We start from the raw sequence: 21,607 nt of genomic DNA, 5'->3' as shown, positions 1-21,607 counted from the left end.
TCTGGACCAACATGGGCGAAACTCAATGACTGCACGAGTGTGAAGCGCCATCTTGTCTCCTTTTATGCTTCCTGTTTCGCAACCGTACTACTTCCGGGTCCTAGTGCCGGTCACGGAACGGGTGTGTGTGACAGTACCCCCCTGTCCAGGACCGACTCCCGACGATCCTGGGGTGGAGGATACCTGACGACGGTAATCCCTGATGAGCTCGGGGTCGAGAATAAACCGGGCCGGAACCCACGATCGCTCCTCCAGACCGTAGCCCTCCCAGTCAACCAGGTACTGGGTGCCCCGGCCCCTAGGTCGCGAATTGAGGATCTGGCGCGCGGTGTAAGCAGGGCCACCGTCAATGATTCAGGGAGGAGGAGCAGGGGGGGAGGGTGGAATCATAGCTGAAGTGGTGAAGGGTTTCAGTTGTGAGGTGTGAAAAACCGGATGGATTCGGAGCGCCGCAGGCAGCTGGAGCCGGTAGGTGACAGGATTAATCCAGAGGGTGATGCGATATGGTCTGATAAATCGGGGTGAAAGTTTCCGTGCCTCTGTATGAAGATGAAGATTTTTTGTCGATAACCATACCTTGTCACCTACATTGTACAATCGTCCCGGAGGGTGTCGACAACTTAATGGAATAGCGAGCGTTGGCCTGTTGGATGGCGTGGTTGGCTTGGCGCCACAGCCGTCGACACCAGCAGACCAACTGTTGGGCTGACGGTACATCAACCTCCGTTTCCTGGTGTTCGAACATGGAAGGTTGGAAACCGTGGCATCTCGTAGCTGACGAGATATGGAGGTTGTGAGACAGCTCTGCCCAAATGAGATAGCAGGCCCAGGAGCGCTGGTGATCGGCGATGAAGCATCTCAGGTAGCGCTCCAGTTGTTGGTTGGTCCGCTCCATCTGACCGTTTGTCTGAGGGTGGTATCCAGAAGATAGACTGCAGGTTGAATCGATCAGACAGCAGAAGGCCTTCCAGAACCGGGCAGTAAATTGGGGCCCCCTGTCCAAGACGATGTCCTTCGGGAACCCATGCAGACGGACTACATGTTCTAGTATCAGCTTGGCTGTTTTTTTGGCTGATGGGAGTCCGGCGAGAGCCACCAGGTGCACGGCCTTGGAGAATCGATCCACGATTGTCATGACGGTGTTCTTCCCCTCGGAGACCGGCAGGCCCGTGATGAAATCGACAGCTATGTGTGTCCAGGGGCGACGTGGGACAGGTAGTGGTTGGAGTTCCCCCGGCGTCGGCTGGTTGTTATCCTTTGCGCTGACACACACAGGGCACACCTGGACGAATTCGCCGACGTCTTTTCTCATGGATGGCCACCGGGCCTGCGCGTTTCCCGGACGAAGGGGGCAGATTGCTCGGTGGTGCGCCGCCGACCCACAATAGGCGCACAGCCTCTCCCGGAAACGGCGTTCACGCTCGGCCACGGTTAGGGAGGCGCGTCCTACTTGCATGGGTTTCCCGGCTCCGGTGTCAACCACGGCAGGAGGTGGAGATCCGACATCTCTGTGGGTGGTGTAAGTGAAGGTGGTCGGTGGTCGTGCAGTAGCGTGAGCGAAGGTGGGTGCTGGCGGGAGGGTTCTGGGGGCTGGCTTTGGGCAAGAGAGTAGGTGCTGGTCGATCCGGAGGGCAAGCTGAATCAATTCCTCCAGTCTGGCGCGGAGCTCTCGTCCGGCTAGCTCGTCTTTAATCCTAGAAGCCAGTCCCTCGTAGTATGATGTCCGGAGCGCGGACTTTCGAGAACAGCTTCTAGATGGTAGGGTCCTTATCCTGGGCTTGAGTTATCTCGCACAGGTCATTTGGTAAGTCGGATGAACATTTAGTGGTCATGATGGCGAGACAAGGAGCGGTGCCCACTTTTAACGGCGGGGGCGCCCGGGATAGCGCATCTGGTCCCAGATTTAAACAGCCTTTTCTATGATGTACTGTAAAATGAACTGTTGTAGGCGTAACGTCAATCGGGTGAGACGAGAGCTGGTTTTCGGGCAGTTGAAGGCCCATGACAGGGCGGCATGGTTGGTAAAGACCTCGAAAGCGCGACCTTCTAGATAGTGCCTCCATTTTTCTACAGCCCAGACCACGGCCAAACACTCCTTTTCTGATGTGGAGTAATTCTGCTCAGCTCCTCTCAACATTCGCAAGGCGTAAGCTACTGCACGTTCTCCTTCTGCTGAAGTTTGGGTGAGGATGGCTCCCAGGCCCACTCCGCTGGCGTCCGTGTGTAATTGGAACAGCAGATTTAGGTTTGGATGTATTTAGTACTGGTGGGTTTTGAAGCGCGTGTTTGATGACATCCATGCTGTTCTAGCATTCTTCGGTCCACTCCTATTTTACTCCCTTCCTTTTTAAATTATTTAATGGAGCTGTTATGTCTGTAAAGTGGGGAATGAACTTGTGATACCAGCCGGCGAGACCCAGAAAACGTTGAAGAGATTTTAAGTCTTAAAGAGGAGGATATTCTGCCACCGCCTTTGTTTTCTCCGGGTCTAGCTGCACACCTTCTTCAGAGATGACATGACCAAAAAACTTCAGTCGCCTTTTGAAGAAATGACACTTCTTCATGTTGAGGGAGAGATTGGCTTGGGTGAGTCTGGAAAATACTGCGTTGAGATGCATCCTATGTTGTTCTAGTGATTGTGAATAAATAATGATGTCATCTATATAGACAAAGCAATATTTCCCCCTTAGATCCGCCAAGACTTTCTCCATCAGTCGTTGGAACGTTGCAGCTGCATTTAGGGCATGGACCGGAATTGAAACAGACCTTTGGAAGTGATGAAGGCGGTCTTTTCACAGCTGTCTCTCTCCATCTCCACCTGCCAGTAACCGGATTGCAGATCCAATGTTGAGAAGCAGGAGGCGCCATCCAGTGATTCAATGATGTCGTGTATTAAAGGCATTGGATATGCATCAGGTTTGGTCTTGCTGTTTAACTTTCTGAAATCTACACAGAAACGGTAAGTCCCATCGGATTTAGGTAGTAAAACAACAGGTGATGACCATGACGAACATGAAGGTTCGATGATGTTGTCCTTCAGCATCTGGTCGACTTGATCTTCTATCATTTTCTTCTTTAAGGGTGATACTCTGTATGCTCTGGATCTAAATGGGGTGTCGTCAGATAAAGTGATTTTGTGTTTCTCTAATGCTGTTTTGCCTAAGATGTTGGAGGTGGTGCGGGGCCGGGCGGCCATTAGTTTCAGCAGCTCCTCTTCATTGTCGGTGTCCCAGGATGTCACCCTTTCTGTGTTTTCCTCCGTGCATAGTAGATCATCAGGAGTCACAGGTAAGGCAAGATACAGATTGGCTTTTACCGGGAGATGAGTGTGTCTCCTTTGCGCTGACATAGATGGCGCAGAGTGAGGTTGGGACGTTATGAAGGGATGGTATGAGACTCCCTCCTCTGTTTTCAGGCCGTACTCTCCGCGTGCGACGTCCAAGGTGGCTCCTGTGGCTTTTAAGAAGTCCAGCCCCACGATCAGAGGGAAGGCCAGGTGAGAGTTGCTCATGATGTAAGTGTCCAGCCCTCATTCGATAGTGTGCCAGATGTAGTGGAGCCTTCTCTGGGTTTGCACCTGGTGTGTTTTTCCATCAGCCATAACAAACTTCTAAGGAGAGGGAACATCACACCTGACCTCCTGTTCGCAGAGCTGCCTCCATAGATGTTCCCTCATCAGCGTGTAGGAGCTTCCTGTATCGACCACAGCATTCACCTTCCTTCCTTGCACCGTTACTGAAACCAGGAGAAGGGAGGGGGTTGCCAGAGGTTGAGCAATGGAGAGTCCCGCTGCGTGCTTTGAAGGAACTCGCTCACCTGCCTTCTTATGACTCTTTTCTGGTTGTGCTGAGAGTCCACCTTCTGCCAGTAGTCTTTGGAGCTCTTGCAGTCTTTTTCCACCCGAGAACCTATCTTCACCAGCTGTTCCACGGTGTTCACTGTTCCTCTCAGACATCCTGCCACTCCTGGGTTGATGTTAATTAGGATTCGCCCCACTAGTTCTTCCTCGGAGATATCAGCCTTCCACCTCATACAGAGGGCGTGGTAGTCATAGGCGAAATCTCTAAGGCGTTGACTAGGCTGCTATACCAGAGACCTTAAGTTTTCTTCAACTTCCGAGAGGTAGTCATCAGGTAAAAAAGCCGCCATAAATGCCTGTTTAAAAGACTTCCAGTCCTTCACCTTGCCTTTCTCTGCCTACCACCAGCTCAGAGCAGGTCTTCGTAGCACCGTGCTGAGGGTTCCTAACAGTTCTGGGCTGGGCAGTGGTCTGATCTCCAGATAGTTTTCACACCGTTTGATGAAGTTAAGAACATCCACCGTCTCTGAAGTGTCGCCAAAGGCTGGAAACTTAAGGCGGATGGGTGGTCGGCCATAAAAGGAAGAAGAAGAGGGTGAAACTGAGGAGGTAAGCTGATCAGGAGAGTGTGGTTGAACACAAGGAGGAATGTTGTATGTTTCATGACTGCTTATGTGCTTTACCTTTGCCGTAGAGCAGGAGATTGGGGAGATGCAGGGGTGTAGGCCTGTAACCTTTGGATGGTGGGCACATACTTGTGAGCCGCAGTTTTTTCATCTGGTTTTCCCAGACTACGTTACGTCGCAGAAAACAGTCAGTGACAGCTCGTGACAGCTAGCGTCCACTGCGTCCTAAAAAATTGTTTCTCTGTTTAGACTGCTGCTCCAACGTGTTCACTTTGTCTGTAAGCGCCACATATTGCATTGATTTAGTTCCGTTTGCAGTGTATGCACAACATTAATATCAGACACACCATCATCATCATCATCATCATTATCATCATGTTTGTCAGATATATATAGTGAACTAATCAATGATGTTATTTCAGCTGTAGGGTTACGGCGTGTAACAAATGCATCATCTACATCCTCCAGCACATTATTAGCTACAGCAAGGTCGGCCTGCACGGCACCACTAGCATTAGCATTAGCGATGTTAGCGTCCATTTTGTTCTGCCAAGACACACAAAACCGGAAAATACCCGAAAATACCGATTCCCCGTACGTACGGGCTACCACTATGTAAAACTTGGGTTTAATTAAACCACTAGTTACTTTGCTACGGGGGTCGAGAATCAAAATACGGGTTTTTAAACAACACTTCCGGTATTGCGCAATCAAGAAAGGACAAGTAAAGACGTGACACAATAACTAGGTATAATCCAAACCAAAGTGTATTAAATAAAACAACCCAACAAACAAACAAACAAGGTGCACCAAAATCAATATATACAAAATATATACAAATATAAACAATGTGTATGATGTATGCGGGTGTGTGAGTGCGTGTATGATTGTCCAGAGTCAATGTTTTTGCAGTGTGTGAAATGATGCACGGGAGAGAATGGCTCTGCCTCACCGGTATTGATGACAACTCCGGGAGCTTGAGTAACGGAACGAGAGGTGAATTGTTATTGTCTATGAGGAATAATCCAATCAGGAAAAAGTACTCCTTTAGAACCATCCAACAAACTTTTTCTCTCAAAAAAGCAGCGCGCTGGGATAAATCTCTCCGTGTCGGGCCGCTTGACGGTTCCGGCTTTATACCGGCACACGTGACCCGACGCCGCTTCCGGGTTCTCTCGCGCTGCGATTACGCATGCTCGCGAGAGCTTACCCTGTGACAAACACTGTCTATGGGGACAAGTAAAACCAGATCGGGCATATTTCTGTGCACAGGTGAGCAGCATTAGCTCCTTAATCCATTTCCCTGTTATTTAAAATGCCCCTTTATGTGGCTGTGTTACAATAGGCATTACTAAATAAGCTGGTTGTGGAAAAACAGCTGTGTCTTTATAAAAAGGAACTCATCCGGGTGTTTGCCCTATAGGCGGTGTTTTGGTGCCGGCTTCCACGCTCGCAAGACTACATTTCCCGGTCGCAAAGGTCAGAGGTGACGCAAGAGGTCACCTGACCTGGCTTAAAAAGACAGCCGGGAAAGAGCTGGTGGACCAGCGCTGGCATTATTTATTTTAGACAAGAGAAGGAGAGATTGCCGAGAAACACTTTCTTGCAAAGATTTTTTCTGTTAACAGGATTATCTTCGACTGGACATATTCGACTGTCATCGGCCTCCCGGATTTCATTAACCCCGGTGAGACTGAGCCATTACTCCTCATACACACACAGACTATAACCCGGACTCTGGACATTTATCTTTTATCTCGCTCACACTCACCTACACACATACAGTTTATTGTATATATATTTAAATTCAAATTTTGTCACATACACAGTCATACACAGTACGATATGCAGTGAAATGCTTAGACAACCGCCAGTGACCTTAAAAAATGAAAGCTGATACATAAGAAATAATTATGAATAAAGAGAAAAGAAATACAAATAAATTTATATAGAAAAATTAATTTAACTAGTAAAATATACAGTACAAATAAGGAAATAATAAAAATATTTTATTAATAAAAGTTTAGAAATGACTGGGGGTGTGTACATATGCATAAAAAATGACTTATTAAAGTGTTTAATTAAAGTGACTTGTGCAATGGTCCAGAAATGAAAATATAAATATGTAGTGCAAGTGTGCATGAATGTGTCCATAGTGGCCATGATTGTCTATTTAATGTTGGATGTTAAAAAGGTGGTATTGGTCCTGTGTTGTGGTTAAGAGACCTTATTGCCTGTGGAAAGAAGCTCCTCCTCAGTCTCTTTGTATTGGCCTTTAGTGAGCAAAATCGCTTCCCAGACCGCAACAGAGAGAACAGTCCATTGTTGGCATGGCTGAGGTCCTTCACGATCTTCCTGGCCTTGGTCCACCATTACTTGCTATAGATCGTGTGCAGATCAGGGAGCTCGGTGCGGATGATGCGCTCAGCTGATCGCATCACCCTCTGTAGAGCTCGTCTATTCTGCATGGTGCTGTTCCCGAACAAGGTTGAGATGTTTATCGTGAGGATGCTCTCTGTGGTGCAGGAGTAGAAATTCCTGAGCACCTTAGAGGGCAGTCTGAAGTCTCTCAAGCATCTAAGGTGATAGAGACGCTGTCGTGCTCCACTGGGCTCCAGTTGATGATGGGGGTCTGGTAGTTCCTCTCCTGCTTTGTACTAAAGTCCACTATCAGCTCCTTTGTCTTGCTGACGTTCAGGAGGAGATTGTTCCTCTGGCAGCAGTTCTCCAGATTCCCAATCTCCTCTAGGTAGGCCGACTCATTGTTGTTCCTGATCAGGCCCACCACCACAGCAAACTTGATGACAGCGGTGGAGTTGGTAGTGGCCACGCAGTCGTAGGTGTACAGAGAGTAGAGCAGGGGGCTCAGAAAACAACCCTGGGGGGGCTCCAGTGCAGAGAGTGAGGCAGGATGAGACCTGTCCGCCCATCCTTACTGCCTGTGGTCTGCCAGTTAGGAAATTGGAGATCCACTGACACAGCGATGAGTTGAGTCCCAGGTGCTTTAGCTTTGTGGTGAGTGTGGAGGGAATTATTATATTAAATTTGAGCTGTAGTCAATAAAGAACATTTTAACATAATTCCCTTCTCTAGTGCCCAGGTGAGTGAGTGACGTGTGGAGGAGATGAGAGATAGCATCATCTGTAGAGCAGTTTGGGCGGTATGCAAACTGTAATGGGTCCAGTGTGTTCGGTAGTGAATAGATTAAGTCTTTTTTGCCATCCAGAATGTCTCCCTGGAACTTTATTCTGGCCCTGAGGTCATCGAGTTTGTTCTCCAGTGACTGGACGTTGGCGAGCAGGATGCTAGGCAGAGGTGTGCGGTGTGCACGGGCTTTCAGCCTGTTCCTGACGCCGGCTCGTTTCCCTCGGGGCCGCCGCTTCGTGCCGTGTCTTTTTGTTCTCCCTCAGGATCTCACTCGGCCAGCTCGGATCCGGAGTTAAAAACGTAATTGTAAGTACATTGTATACCAATAGAAACAACAGTGACTCTGTCATACCTAATGTACTCAGGGGTGATGAGTTTGCCGGTTTTAAAACGCTGAAAAAAACAAAAACAAAGAAAAGGTGGTCGGAGCAGTCGTGATGGGAGCCTCACCGGCGCCATCTTGGTAAGGTTCTTACCAAGAACTATATTTTGTAAAGTGTTTATTTCTTTGTTTGGTTGTGGTGCACCTTTTTTTTCACTTTATTTCTTTTTTGTATAATACACTTTTGGTTTGTTTAATTATTTGTGTTTGTCCTTTTTGTTCACCTGGTTCTTAACGCAACACCGACACAAAGACAAAAGATCTCTTGATTTGTGTGGCTTCAGTTACGCCAAATGTAGCTGATCGATACGGTACATTTTGTGTCCGAGCTAATAAACTAACTCGGGTAACCCAACCTGTCTTAATGACTACCGTGCCGTTGCACTTACACCCACCATCATGAAGTGCTTCGAGCGGCTCATCATGAGACACATCAAGACCCTGCTGCCCCCCTCACTGGACCCACTGCAATTTGCGTACCGTCCTAACCGCTCAACGGACGATGCCATCTCCACTACACTCCATCTTGCCCTCACACACTTGGACAAGAAGGACACATACGTTCGAATGCTGTACATGGATTTCAGCTCAGCATTCAACACTATCATCCCCCAACAACTGATCGGGAAGCTGAGCCTGTTGGGCCTGAACACCTCCCTCTGCAACTGGATCCTGGACTTTCTGACCGGAAGGCCTTAGTCAGTACCGATCGGTAACTGCACCTCCAGCACCACCACACTGAGCACTGGGGCCCCACAAGGCTGTGTGCTTAGTCCCCTGCTGTTCACACTGCTGACTCATGACTGTGTAGCAAGACACACTTCAAATCACATCATTAAGATCGCTGATGACACAACCGTGGTGGGTCTCATTAGCAAGAACGACGAGTCAGCATACAGAGAGGAAGTGCAGAGGCTGTTGTAACGACAACAACGTATCTGAATGTTGACAAGACAAAGGAGATGGTTGTTGACTTCAGGAGGACACGAGGTGACCATTCTCCGCTGAGCATCAACGGCTCCTCTGTGGAGATTGTCGAAAACAGCAAATTCCTGGGTGTCCACCTGGGGAAGGACCTCAGCTGGTCCCTCAACACCAGCTCCCTGCACAAGAAAGCCCAACAGCGTCTTTTCTTTCTGAGAATACTGAGAAAGGCCCAGCTTCCACCACCGATCCTGACCACCTTCTATAGAGGGACTATCGAGAGCATCCTGAGCGGCTGCATCACTGTCTGGTTTGGGAATATTGGACCGCAAAACCCTACAGCGGATAGTGAGGACAGCAGAGAAGATCATCGGGGTCTCTCTCCCCTCTACTGAAGACATCTACACCACACGCTGTATCCGCAAAGCCACCAGCATTGTGGCTGATTGGACACACCCCTCTCACACACACCTCACACTCCTGCCATTTGGAAAAAGGTACCGAAGCATTCGGGCACACACATCCAGACTGTGCAACAGTTTTTTCTGTTATGTCGTTGTTGTCGCACTGTCACTTTGTTGTTGTTTGTTTGCAAATTTGCACGTGCACTTTATGTTGTCTGTAAAACCTGTAGATAGTCTTTCTTAGTTAGTTAGTTTTTGTTAATTTATGTTGTAATTTATGTTAGGACTATCTGTCTTGTATCTTCTAGCCAGCTAACTAGGCCTCTTAGTTAGCTAGTTTAGCTTCTCTGTTAATTTATGTTGTAAGTTTATGTTGCATGTAGCACCTTGGTCCAGGAGGAACGTTGTTTCATTTCACTGTGTACTAACTGTATATGATTGAAGTGACAATAAAGCCTACTTGAACTTGAACTCAGGATATATCTGCTCTCTTCACCTGTTTCTGTTTCATCCTTAGCTTTTAATCTGGTTCCAAAGATGTGCCCTCTGTCTGAGAGGAATAAATAAATAACCAGAAAAATGGGGAGTTGAGGAAAAGAAATGAACAATCACCAGGAATGAACAGAGGAAGATAAAAGAGACAAAGTAAACGTAGGCGAAGTTGCTGCCACACTCGTCCGTCTGGTTTCCAGAAGCAGGATCACATGGCATCCCACCCAAACAGGACAACATAATCTCATGCCACGCCTCGCCTGTTGCACTCCTAAAACACACACACACACACACACACACACACACACACACACACACGACTGTTTATTTTACTTGCCCTTTTCCTGCTAGGTGTTATGGAGCAGATCTGGGGAACTCATGGACAGAGAGTACACTACCGTTGAAAAGTTTGGGGTCACTTTTTAACTCCATGATGGTTCCTGATTTTTATTTCTTTCTACATTGTAAAGGAATTACAAACTTAAATAATTCTTTTGACTGTGTAAAGCTGCTTTGCGGCAATGAAAATTGCTAAAAGCGCTATACAAATAAAATTGAATTGAATTGAATTGAATACTGAAGGCGTCCAAAAAATGCATTAATCTCCTTTGAACAGTTAATGGTGAGATGTTTCTGCTACTTCTGCTCTGTAAAGACTTCATAACTCCTCTAATCTAAGGTGCTGTTAACTGGTCGTTTCTCAGGCTGATAACTCTAAATGAACTTCTCGTCTGCGGCAGAGGTAGGTTTTGGTCTCGCCCTTCTGGGATGGCCTTCATAAGGGCCAGTTTCATTATGGTACTTGACGGATTTTGCAAATGCACTTGACAATACTGTTCTTGCAAGAACTATTACAGAAAGGCTGACCTCTGTGTCTTATAATAACAACTAACTGTTGCTTTTGTTGTTGTTACGTAATTACCTGATTCCATATGTGTTATTTTATAGTTTTGAAATCCCCAGTATTGTTGTAGAATGTAGAAAATAAATCACTAAACAAGAAATTTGCAAGTGACCCCAAACTTTTTAACGGTAGTGTGTTACAGTGAACTGGTATGTTTAGATGCTGTCCTCCCCACTCTCATTGATCACTCAGGTTTGTTGATGGTAAAGTGATTGGTTGCTTTACATCTCAGTTCCCCCTCATGTCTGTGTTTCCTTCTGGCTCTCCCTTTTAGTTATGATGTCATAGTTAGTCCTGCCGGAGTTCCTGCTTGCACTCCACAGTTAATATACATTCACATTATATATTGTGTGACTGCGACCAGACCCAACTGTTATCTCTCTCTTGTGTCTCTTAAAAACACAATCTCTCTGTGGATATGGCACGCCTGAATGGCCAATGGGTCTTTCACCTTCTTGATGCCCTTCTGGTTGGAGTGTTTGATCACATGGAGACAATTGTCCACTGCATGTGAGGATGGCCCAGTGTAGACAGAACAGCCTACAGATCGATGAGATTTCTGTGAATAGTACCACTTACAAACCATGACAGCCTAGAAATTGCTACAAACAGTTTTGTCTCTATCATTGAACAGTTGATAATTTTAGCAGAATAGATTTTAAGTAAAAACCATAATGAATTTTAAGGCCATATCACATATCCATATCCGGTATCACCTAGATGAGGATCGACTGTTTTTGACTCTAGTTTCTCTTCAGGTGTCTTCCTTAAAAAAATCTTACAGAGTTAGCCTTTGCCACCTATGCAAGCTTTTTTTGAAAGAAGTATCATTTGGGGAGTTTTATGTTTATGTTTTATGCCAAAGCCCTGAACATTACAAAAAAAATACATAAATGCAATAAAATATATAAAGATAAAGACAACAGGAAGAGAGAAATAAACAGAAAAACAAGTGTACCTGAACAGCAGCATCAGGGCCATGAAGAATGTTCTGAAGTTGTTGTGGTCATTTATCGCACCATCTTCTTTACCCAGAGCCAAATTTCCAAAAAGCTACACACACACACACATTTAAGACATGCTCAGATTAAAAATTAATATTTAATTAGGAATAAACTGTGTTTGTCTAAGTAGTGTGTGTTTGTGTGTTTGAGAGACACAAAACAGTGAGAGTGTACATATCACCTGCATTCCGATGATGGCATAAATGAAGAACAGGATGGCAATAAGCAGGCAGACATACGGCAGAGCCTGAACACAAAAATACAGAGATTATTAACATACAGTGAGGACCAAATGCGCACCCACGCACACACAAATCATACACAACATTCTATTTACTGTACATAAGTGTGACTGGTGATATATTTATACACACACACACACACACACACACAATGCAATCACAGGGGGGTAATGCAGCCACAGTGGGGTAATGCAACCACAGGGGGGCACTATCCACTGTCTTCTTGTGCCAGTCCCAAGTCTAGATAAATGCAGAGGGTTGTGGCAGGAAGGGAGTCCGAAGTAAAACATTTGCCAAATCAAATGATGCGAATCATTAACACGACTTCCATACCGAATAGGCCGTGGCCTGGGCTAACAACAACCGCCATCGGTGCTGTTGACCTACTGGTGCTGGTAAAATTGGGGTACTGTTGGTCGAAGAAGGAGAGGAGGAAGGTGTATTTGTTGACAGAGGGAGAAAAGAAAAGTCAAGAGTTTAGGAATGACAGTAGGGACATTGAATTTTGGGACTATGACAGGGAAGACAAGAGAGTTGGTTGACATGAGGCAGAGAAGGAAGGTGGATATACTGTGTGTCCAGGAGACCACGGGAAAAGGGAGCAAGGCCATAAGCTTAGGAGCAGGGTTCAAGTTGTTTTACCATAGTGTGGATAGAAAAAAAAATAGCGTAGGGGTTATCCTGAAAGAGGAGTTTGTAAGGAATGTTTTGGAGGTGAAAGGAGTATCAGATAGGGTGATGAGTCTGAAGCTGGAAATTGATGGTGTGATGTGCAATGTTGTTAGTGATTATGCCCCACAGGTAGGATGTGAGTTAAAAGAAAAGGAGAAATTGTGGAGTGAGTTAGATAAAGTGATGCAGAGCATCCCCAGAGGTGAGAGAGTGGTGATTGGTGCAGACTTCAATGGACATGTTGGGGAAGGGAACAGAGGTGATGAAAATGTGATGGGCAGGTTTGGTCTTCGATACAGAAACGTAGAAGGACAAATGGTGGTGGACTTTGCAAAGAGGATGAAAATGGCAGTATACTTTCTTCCAGAAGAGGCAGGAACACAGGGTGACATTTAAGAGGGGAGGCAGAAGCACCCAGGTAAACTACATCTTGTGGCGACATTGTAATCTGAAGGAGATCAGTGACTGCAAAGTGTTGGTAGGGGAGAGCCTGACAACACAGAATGGTGGTGTGTAAAATAACCCTGGTGGCTAGGTAAGTAAAGGAGATAAAAAGAAGAGCATATTGAGGTGGTTTGGACATGTTTACAGGAGACACTTTGAGCATATAGAAGGATGCTGATGATGGGACTGCCAGACAGGAGGTCTAAAGGAAAACCAAGGAAAAGATTTATGGATGCAGTGAGAGAGGAAATAAAGTTAGTTGAAATCAGAGAAGAGGACGCAAAGGATAGAGTTAGATTGGAGGCAGATGATTCCCTGTGCCGACCCATAAAAGAGAATAGCCGAAAGACAAAGAAGACGACACACACTATCTAAACAAAAGTATTGAATCCCCCATCGAATCATAAATTCAGGTGTTCCGATCATGTCCATGGATACAAAAAATCAAGCACCTTTGTTTTGTACCGATGTCAGTGGTTTGGTTCCGGTGTTGAGCTATCGCAAGCATGCATGGCTGCAGCGCGAGGGAACAAGGAGTCCATCATTGTTCCTGTTCCGAAGAAACCTCATCCTGCTTCTCTCAATGACTATCGCCCTGTAGCTATCACCTCAGTAGTGATGAAGTGCTTTGAACGCCTGGTCAGAGACTTCATCATTTCTTCACTACCGGACACACGCGACCCACTACAGTTTGCATACTGCCAGAACCGTTCCACAGACGATGCAATCTCACATCTCCTCCACACATCACTTACTCACCTGGACACTAGGAAAGGGAATTATGTTAAAATGCTCTTCATCAACTACAGCTCTCCATTTAATACCATAATTCCCTCCACACTCACCACCAAGCTGGAGAACCTGGGACTTAGCTCATCAATGTGTCAGTGGATCTCCAATTTTCTGACTGGCAGACCACAGGCAGTAAGGATGGGTGGACATGTCTCAGCCTCACTCACTCTCAGCACTGGAGCCCCCCAGGGTTGTGTTCTGAGACCCCTGCTGTACTCGTTGTATACCCACGACTGCGTGGCCACTATCAACTCCACCGCCATCATCAAGTTTGCTGACGACACTGTCGTGGTGGGCCTGATCACCAACAATGATGAGTCGGCCTACATTTACATTTAAATTTGGGCAATTGGCAGATGCTCTTATCCAGAGCGACTTACATTTTCCAGAGCGACTTACATTTTCATCTCATGTATTTCATGGACCTTGCTCAAGGGCTCAACACATCTGAGCAGTTGAGGGTTAAGGACCTTGCTCAAGGGCCCAACAGTGGCAACTTGGTGGTTGTGGGGTTTGAACCTGGGATCTTCCGAACCGTAGTCCATTGCCTTATCCACTGAGCTACCCCCGGCCCTACCTAGAGGAGATTGTAAATCTGGAGAACTGGTGCCAGAGGAACAATCTCTTCCTGAACGTCAGCAAGACAAAGGAGCTGATAGTAGACTTTAGTACAAAGCAGGAGAGAAACTACCAGACCCCCATCATCAACAGGAGCCCAGTGGAGAGAGTGGACAGCTTCTGATACCTCGGTGTTCACATCACGCAGGACCTGTCATGGTCCTGTCACATCAACACCGTGGTGAAAAAGGCCCGGCAGCGTCTCTACCACCTCAGATGCTTGAGAGACTTTAGACTGCCCTCTAAGGTGCTCAGGAATTTCTACTCCCGTACCATAGAGAGCATCCTGACGGGAAACATCACGACCTGGTTTGGAAACAGGACCATTCAAGACAGACAAGCTTTACAGAGGGTGGTGCGATCAGCTGAGCGCATCATCTGCACCGAGCTCCCTGACCTGCACTTGATCTACAGCAAGCGGTGCTGGACCAAGGCCAGGAAGATCGTGAAGGACCTCAGCCATCCCAACAATGGACTGTTCACTCTGTTGCGGTCTGGGAAGCGATTCCGCTCCCTGAAGGCCAACACAAAGAGACTGAGAAGGAGCTTCTTCCCGCAGGCGATAAGGTCTCTCAACCACAACCACACAAAAGTAATATCATTTAAACATTGACATTGACTGGACAATCATGGACACATTCATGCAATACATATTTGCATATCTGAAACCATTGCACATGACACTTTCATAAGTCACTGCCACTTTAAAACACTTTAAAATTTTTATATATATCCCCCCCCCCATATTCCTATATTTCTATATTTTGTAATATTTTTATTATTCCCTTATTTGTACAGTTTGTTTATTTTACTAGTTACAATTATTTTCTTTCGTATTTCATTTCTTTTTATTAATATTTATTCCTTACATGGCGGTAGTACAAGCATTTCACTGCATTTCGTACTGTGTATGACTGTGTATGTGACAAATAAAATTTAAATTTAAGTTTGATTTCTTGTAATATCATAGTCTCAAAAGGGGCCTAATTAATCTGTGACAATCCAGAGCCCAGGGCAGGGAGCAGACATACCTCATTTCCACTACACTGGTGCTGGTGCCAGGTGCCTAAACAAAAGCGTTTTTCGGCATTTTGGACATTCGCTGAGATTCAGCAGAAATTGGAAAGTGCTTTAAGAAAAAAATAAGTGTATGAGGAAATAAGAGAAGAACTAATAGTCGCAGGCTTCACACAAACAACCGACCAAATAGTGTAGAAGCTAAAAAAACTGAAGAAAGACTTTCAGCGACAGTTTATTCTATTTTCAGTTTATTCGATGTGTTGAAAAGTCGTTGAAAGTCTTTCTTCAGTTTTTTTAGCTTTTAGCTTTTTTGACTCAGCTTTGGGACAATGACAATTGTTAAAAGCGCTATACAAACAAAAATAGAATTGAATTGAATGTGCCAGGTCATGTGATCGGCATAAAAGAGCACCCAGAAAACAACTCGGGGTGGAAAGATTAGGAGGAGACAGCGCTGTTCATGGATTTATGTTCAAGAGAGAGAGTGGATAAACGTGTCATGTTGGATTTTTCTGTTTACTGGATTAATCCCTTATGAACAGATTTACTACCCCAGACTGTTTAATAATACCGGTGAGACTGAGCCATCTCTCCCACTATAAACACTCACAAACACACTCATTAATAACCCGGACTCTGGACATTTTACTTCATCCATACACATAAATTTTTGGGGGGGTATTTGTATATATTTTGTATACTTGGCTGATTAGTTAAAGTAGGTGTTGTGTTTTTTTGGTGCACCTTTTGTTTTTTGTCACTTAATACATTTTGGGTTTTGGTTTAATTGTTTTCAGTTGTCCTTCCATGCTCAGCTAGGGCTATACCACACTGGAAATTAGATTCAAGATCCTGTTTTAGTGTAACTAGGTTTAAATCAAAAGCTGATCTTTACACCGTAAGATGAAACGCGTGTCTCAGGTTTTGGGACTGATCCACAAACCTGCTCCTGGAGAACCCTTGGCCCCTTACACCTGCTTTAACTAATCAGCCAAGTTACAGCCTTTCCAGTGTGTGTGGTGGAGCAGGGAAATGCTAAAATGTGCAGGACACAGAGTCGAGTCACACAGGCCCGCCTTCTTCTGCAATAGTCTTGTTCTGAGAACCTTTACATTGTGTGTGCGTGCGTGTGTGTGTGTGTGTGTGTGTATATACCTTAAAGGACTGGACAAAGGTCCAAAGAAGGATGCGAATTGTCTCTCCCTGTCGCAACAACTTAATGAGACGAGCGGCACGAAACAGACGAAGGAACCTCACATTGATTATGTTATTCTAAAGAAAAAGAGACAAAACAAAAATCAGAATAAGACAGAAGGAAAAAGAAAGACAGTAATACAGAGAGAGACAGAGTAACAGAGAGAGGGAGACATTGAGGCAGGGCAAGAGTGAGACAGGGAGACAGTGAGATAGAGACAGTGAACAGGGAGACAGAAGGAGAAGGAGACAACAAACAGTGAAACAGAGACAGAGTGACAGTGAGACAGAAGGAGTGAGACAGCAGAACTGATTCATATTATAGCAAATAAAAAAAAACTAAACAAATATGTCATCATCCAATCATGTTAAAGCACAGAGGAACAAATGCACTGATCAGTGACACACACACACAGGAATGGGGCTATGCTGTTGAACAGCTCAGCTTTCAGTGTGTAAAGTGTAACAGAGGAGTAATATAGAGACGGGGTCATGCAGGTCATGAGCAGCGCTGTCCTTAACAGACCGAAAGTGCAGATTCGACTCACGGCCGCTTTAGACAAAACAAGGAAGTACAGCACAGAAGACAGATAAAGAGACAAACAGAAAGAGAGAGAGGAACTGACAGAGAAACATACTGAAGAACAGACTGACAGAGAGAAAGAAAGATAGACAGACAGAAATAAACAAAGACATCATGCAACTTTTTCTAAAGTGCATGGCATTCAGGCAGTGACATGATGACACCTGAGCCTCTGACATAATTTCCTGTCACTCAAGACTCCAGAGGTCATTATACAGAAAGCACATGCTGAGGAACAGGAAGTAGAGGGAGGGGAATGGATGCATTAAGAGAAGATTACAAACCAACCAGATTCTAATGGAGAGATGGGGGAGAGTATAACAGTGAGAACAACACCGATTGGTTTGGTATGATCACACGGTGATGACATCATGGAGGGGCAGGGCAGAAGATCACAGTGCATTTATAGTTTGCGTGTTTCAGATTGGATGGTTTTATCGGAGACACGCCCACAGAGCGGGAGATTAAAGAAAGCATGTAAAGAGAACAGGAAGAAGAGTCATTACATCACACAGATTACTCCATCACTCTGATTGGCTCTTCTGGTGGACTGAACCAGGTACATTGTATACACACACACACACACGCAAATGCACACACACGCAAATGCACACACACGCAAATGCACACACGCACACACAAATGCACACACGCACACACAAATGCACACACGCACACACACTCATATAAACCCAGGCATATGCTCATACACACACATTAATAAACAAAGGCACATGCTTATACACACACAGACACACACACACACATTAATAAACAAAGGCACATGCTTATACACACACACAGACAGACATGCGCACACACACACTCTCTCTCTCTTACACACACACACACACAAATTATATTACCGTAGCAACATTAACTAGAAATAAGACCACTGCAGAAGTCTCCACAACAACAATATACAGTAGTGAGGACTTCATTAACTTTTTTAAAAATCGTAAATATTAGGCAAAAAATTCAGGCTTTGAAACTAGCCACCTAGAATACTTTACTCCCCTTGAAGAGAATAAATTAAGTTCACTCATCTCTTCTCAAAATCATCAACCTGTTCATTAGATCCTATATTGACGCATTTTCTTAAACAGATAGTACCAGCAATAACAGAACCCCTGTTGAAAATAATTAACTCTTCACTCAGCAGTGGGTATGTTCCTGAATCCCTTAAATTAGCCGTTATTAAACCACTAATCAAGAAACCTGACCTCGACCCGTGTCAGCTGTCCAATTACAGGCCGATATCAAATCTCCCCTTTATCTTTTAAATTCGGTAGTAGCACAGAAGCTCGATTCATATTAAGCATAAACTAACTGTGTCAGGATTTATAAAATATAGAATTAAGGGTACAGCCCTCTCCTGGGTCAGATCCTATTTGACTGATCGCTATCAGTTTGTACATTTAAATGGTGACCATTCTGCATTTTCTCCAGTGGAGTTTGGTGTTTTACAGGGTTCAGTTTTAGGCCCACTGCTTTTTTCCCTTTACATGCTTCCTCTGGGCAACATAATCCGTAAGCATGGTATTAGTTTTCATTGTTATGCTGATGACAAACAGTTATATGTCTCAGCAAAATCAGATGAAAAAAACCAGCTTAGTAAAGTTGATAAATACTGTATGTAAAGGACAAAAGTGACTGGATTAACTTCCTTCTGCTTAATCCTGATAAAACAGATCTAGTCATAGGACCGCATATACCTTTAACTGGCCTTTTTGTTCCATCAAGTGCAACAAAAAGTGGAAGAACTCGGTAAAAGAGAGATTATACATTCCAGCCTTTCATTTGAAGCTCATGTAAATAATATTACCAGGATAGCATTCTTTCATCTTAGAAATATTGCCGAAATAAGAAATAATTTGTCGCTAACAGATGCAGAAAAACTATTTCATGCTTTTATCACCTCTAGGTTGGACTCTTGTACTGTCTGGTTGTTCAGCTAGATGCATAAACGAGCTTCAGCTAGTCCAGAATGCCGCAGCGAGAGTTCTCACTAGAACCGGAAGATATGAGCACATCACCCCTATCTTATCTTCACTTTATAGTCTCTCTGTGAAATTTCGCATCAATTTTAAAATACTACTTTTGACATATAAAGCATTGAATGGTCTCGCGCCGCAGTATCTAAGTGAACTGATATATCTTACGATCCGCCACGCCTACTTCGATCAAAGGATGCAGGCTGCTTGTCAGTACCGCGTATTATGAAAACTACAGCTGGGGGCAGAGCTTTTTCTTACAAAGCCCCGAAGTTATGGAATAGTCTTCCAAATAATGTTCAGGACTCAGACACAGTCTCAGTGTTTAAGTCCAGGCTAAAAACCTATTTATTTAGCAAAACATTTTTGTAAATAGATTAGCCTTAGGTAAAGGAGCAGATCTGGGGGACTCATGGACGTAGAGTATTATGGTGACTGGTATGTTTAGATGCTGTCTTTCTCACTCTCATTGATCACTCAGGTTTGTTTGAACGTGAAGTGATTGGTAGCTTAACATCCCAGTTCCCCCTCATGTGTGTGTTTCTTTCTGGCTCCTCCCTTTTAGTTATGATGTCATAGTCAGTCTGCTGGAGTGCCTACTTGCACTCTGCACTAAATATACATTCACCTCATAGACCATGTGACTGTTAGACCATCCCTAACTGTTATCTCGACTTCTTTTGTTTCCTCCTCTCTCTTCCTCTCTCTCTCACTCCCTGTCGCTCTGTCTCAATACACATGTCTCTCCTGAGCTGCCAGTGATCCAGACCCCCCTCTGTCCTCTGGACTTGTCTGACTCGTCCTGGTGTCCTGCTTCTGGCTGAAGATCTCGTCACATGGACGCACCGTGTGGTCTGTCTGGAATGCGTGTGGTGACTGGAGACGATTCCACTTTACCATGAAGACGGTCCTGTCCTCGGCTGATGCAGACAGCTGTTTCTCTGAGGACTCGTGACTGCAGTCACTCAATAGTTCAGGACTGGAGTTTCCTACAGTCTACCTGAGCCTCCAATAACCAACTGGACTCCATATGAACTTCTCCACATCTCCTGTTATACTGAACTTCCAGTCTCCTAACACACTGTATAAATGCAGATCAATCCCTGCTTTCTGTTTCACCCAGATGAGGATGAGTTCCCTGTTGAGTCTGGTTCCTCTCAAGGTTTCTTCCTATTACCATCTCGGGGGGTTTTTTGCCTCATCACTGTCGTCCTCGACTCGTTCATCAGGGACGATCTGATTATTATGATTCTCACACACTCACATCTCATACACACTTCCAAAATTTCTTTTGATTGTGTAAAGATACTTTGCGACAATAACAACTGTTAAACGCCCTATACAAATAAAATTTCCTTGAGTTTAAACACAGGCACATAGTCATACACACACACATGCACAGACAAACACAAACACACACACACATAAACACAAGCACATGCTCATACACACCAACAGACATGCACACACACACACACACACACACACAGTAATAAATATAGGCACATGATCATACACGCACAAACACACACATTCATAAACACAGGCACATGCTCATACACACACACACACACACTCACCCCCAGCTCCGTCACTAAGATGTCTGTGATGCTGCCTAAAATGGACACGAAATCGAAAATGTTCCACGCATCTCGGAAATAATTCTGCAGGTGAATACAGAACACACAGACATCAACCAATCAAATGCTGTGCTCAGGCCACCATGGCAACAGTCAAACAGGAAATACATTTCAGGATTATTTTTCATGTTTAAACATCTCAGGTCTGTGTGTGTGTGTGTGTGTGTGTGTGTGTGTGTGTGTGTGTGAGAGAGAGAGAGAGAGAGAGAGAGAGAGAAAGAGAGATACTCACCCGAATCCCAAATGCAATCATTTTCAGGATGCACTCCATGAAGAACAGGGTGGTGAAAACGATGTTCAGGTATTTCAAAACTTTATCATATGTTTCTTTAGCTTCATGATACTGGACACACACACACACACACACACACACACACACACAAGAGAGATATTAGTATTCAGTGTAAAGTGGGTGTTAAAGTCACAGGTACTTAAGAGTTTCAGTACACACATGAGCACATGATTTAATTTAATGCTATTTAAATATGCTGTTTGCTTGGTGTGTGTGTGTGTGTGTGTGTGTGTGTGTGTGTGTGTGTGTGTGTGTGTGTGTGTGGCATTGGTTTGGCATCTCCCTAAACTAAAGTCCTTGTCTCCATGTCACACTTTTAAACAGCGCTGGACTTTTACTCCTGACCAAAGAATTCAGTTCCTTCACATAGACCCATAGAGAAAGATCTCAGGGGGGCCAAGCCAGGTGAGCGTGGTGGCCATTTCAACAGCATA

The 21,607-nt window shown here is 45.0% G+C and overlaps 1 protein-coding gene across 1 annotated transcript in view; it reads right to left on the bottom strand.

Moving 5' to 3' along the window:
* The window catches only part of cacna1ab (calcium channel, voltage-dependent, P/Q type, alpha 1A subunit, b), a 136,152-nt gene that overhangs the window by 51,202 nt on the left and 63,343 nt on the right, over nucleotides 1-21,607 (bottom strand). Inside the window, exons 30-35 of the mRNA XM_053491779.1 lie at nucleotides 21,114-21,224; nucleotides 20,822-20,905; nucleotides 16,626-16,742; nucleotides 11,864-11,929; nucleotides 11,637-11,731; nucleotides 9,895-10,045 (exon numbers count right to left, since the gene is read on the bottom strand). Of these exons, the coding sequence (XP_053347754.1) occupies nucleotides 9,895-10,045; nucleotides 11,637-11,731; nucleotides 11,864-11,929; nucleotides 16,626-16,742; nucleotides 20,822-20,905; nucleotides 21,114-21,224 (624 nt within the window). The remainder of the gene's footprint in view (nucleotides 1-9,894; nucleotides 10,046-11,636; nucleotides 11,732-11,863; nucleotides 11,930-16,625; nucleotides 16,743-20,821; nucleotides 20,906-21,113; nucleotides 21,225-21,607) is intronic.

This window comes from Clarias gariepinus, chromosome 3 (assembly GCF_024256425.1).
Source record: "Clarias gariepinus isolate MV-2021 ecotype Netherlands chromosome 3, CGAR_prim_01v2, whole genome shotgun sequence".
NCBI lineage: Eukaryota > Metazoa > Chordata > Actinopteri > Siluriformes > Clariidae > Clarias > Clarias gariepinus.
This window is presented reverse-complemented; position numbering and strand designations above follow the sequence as displayed.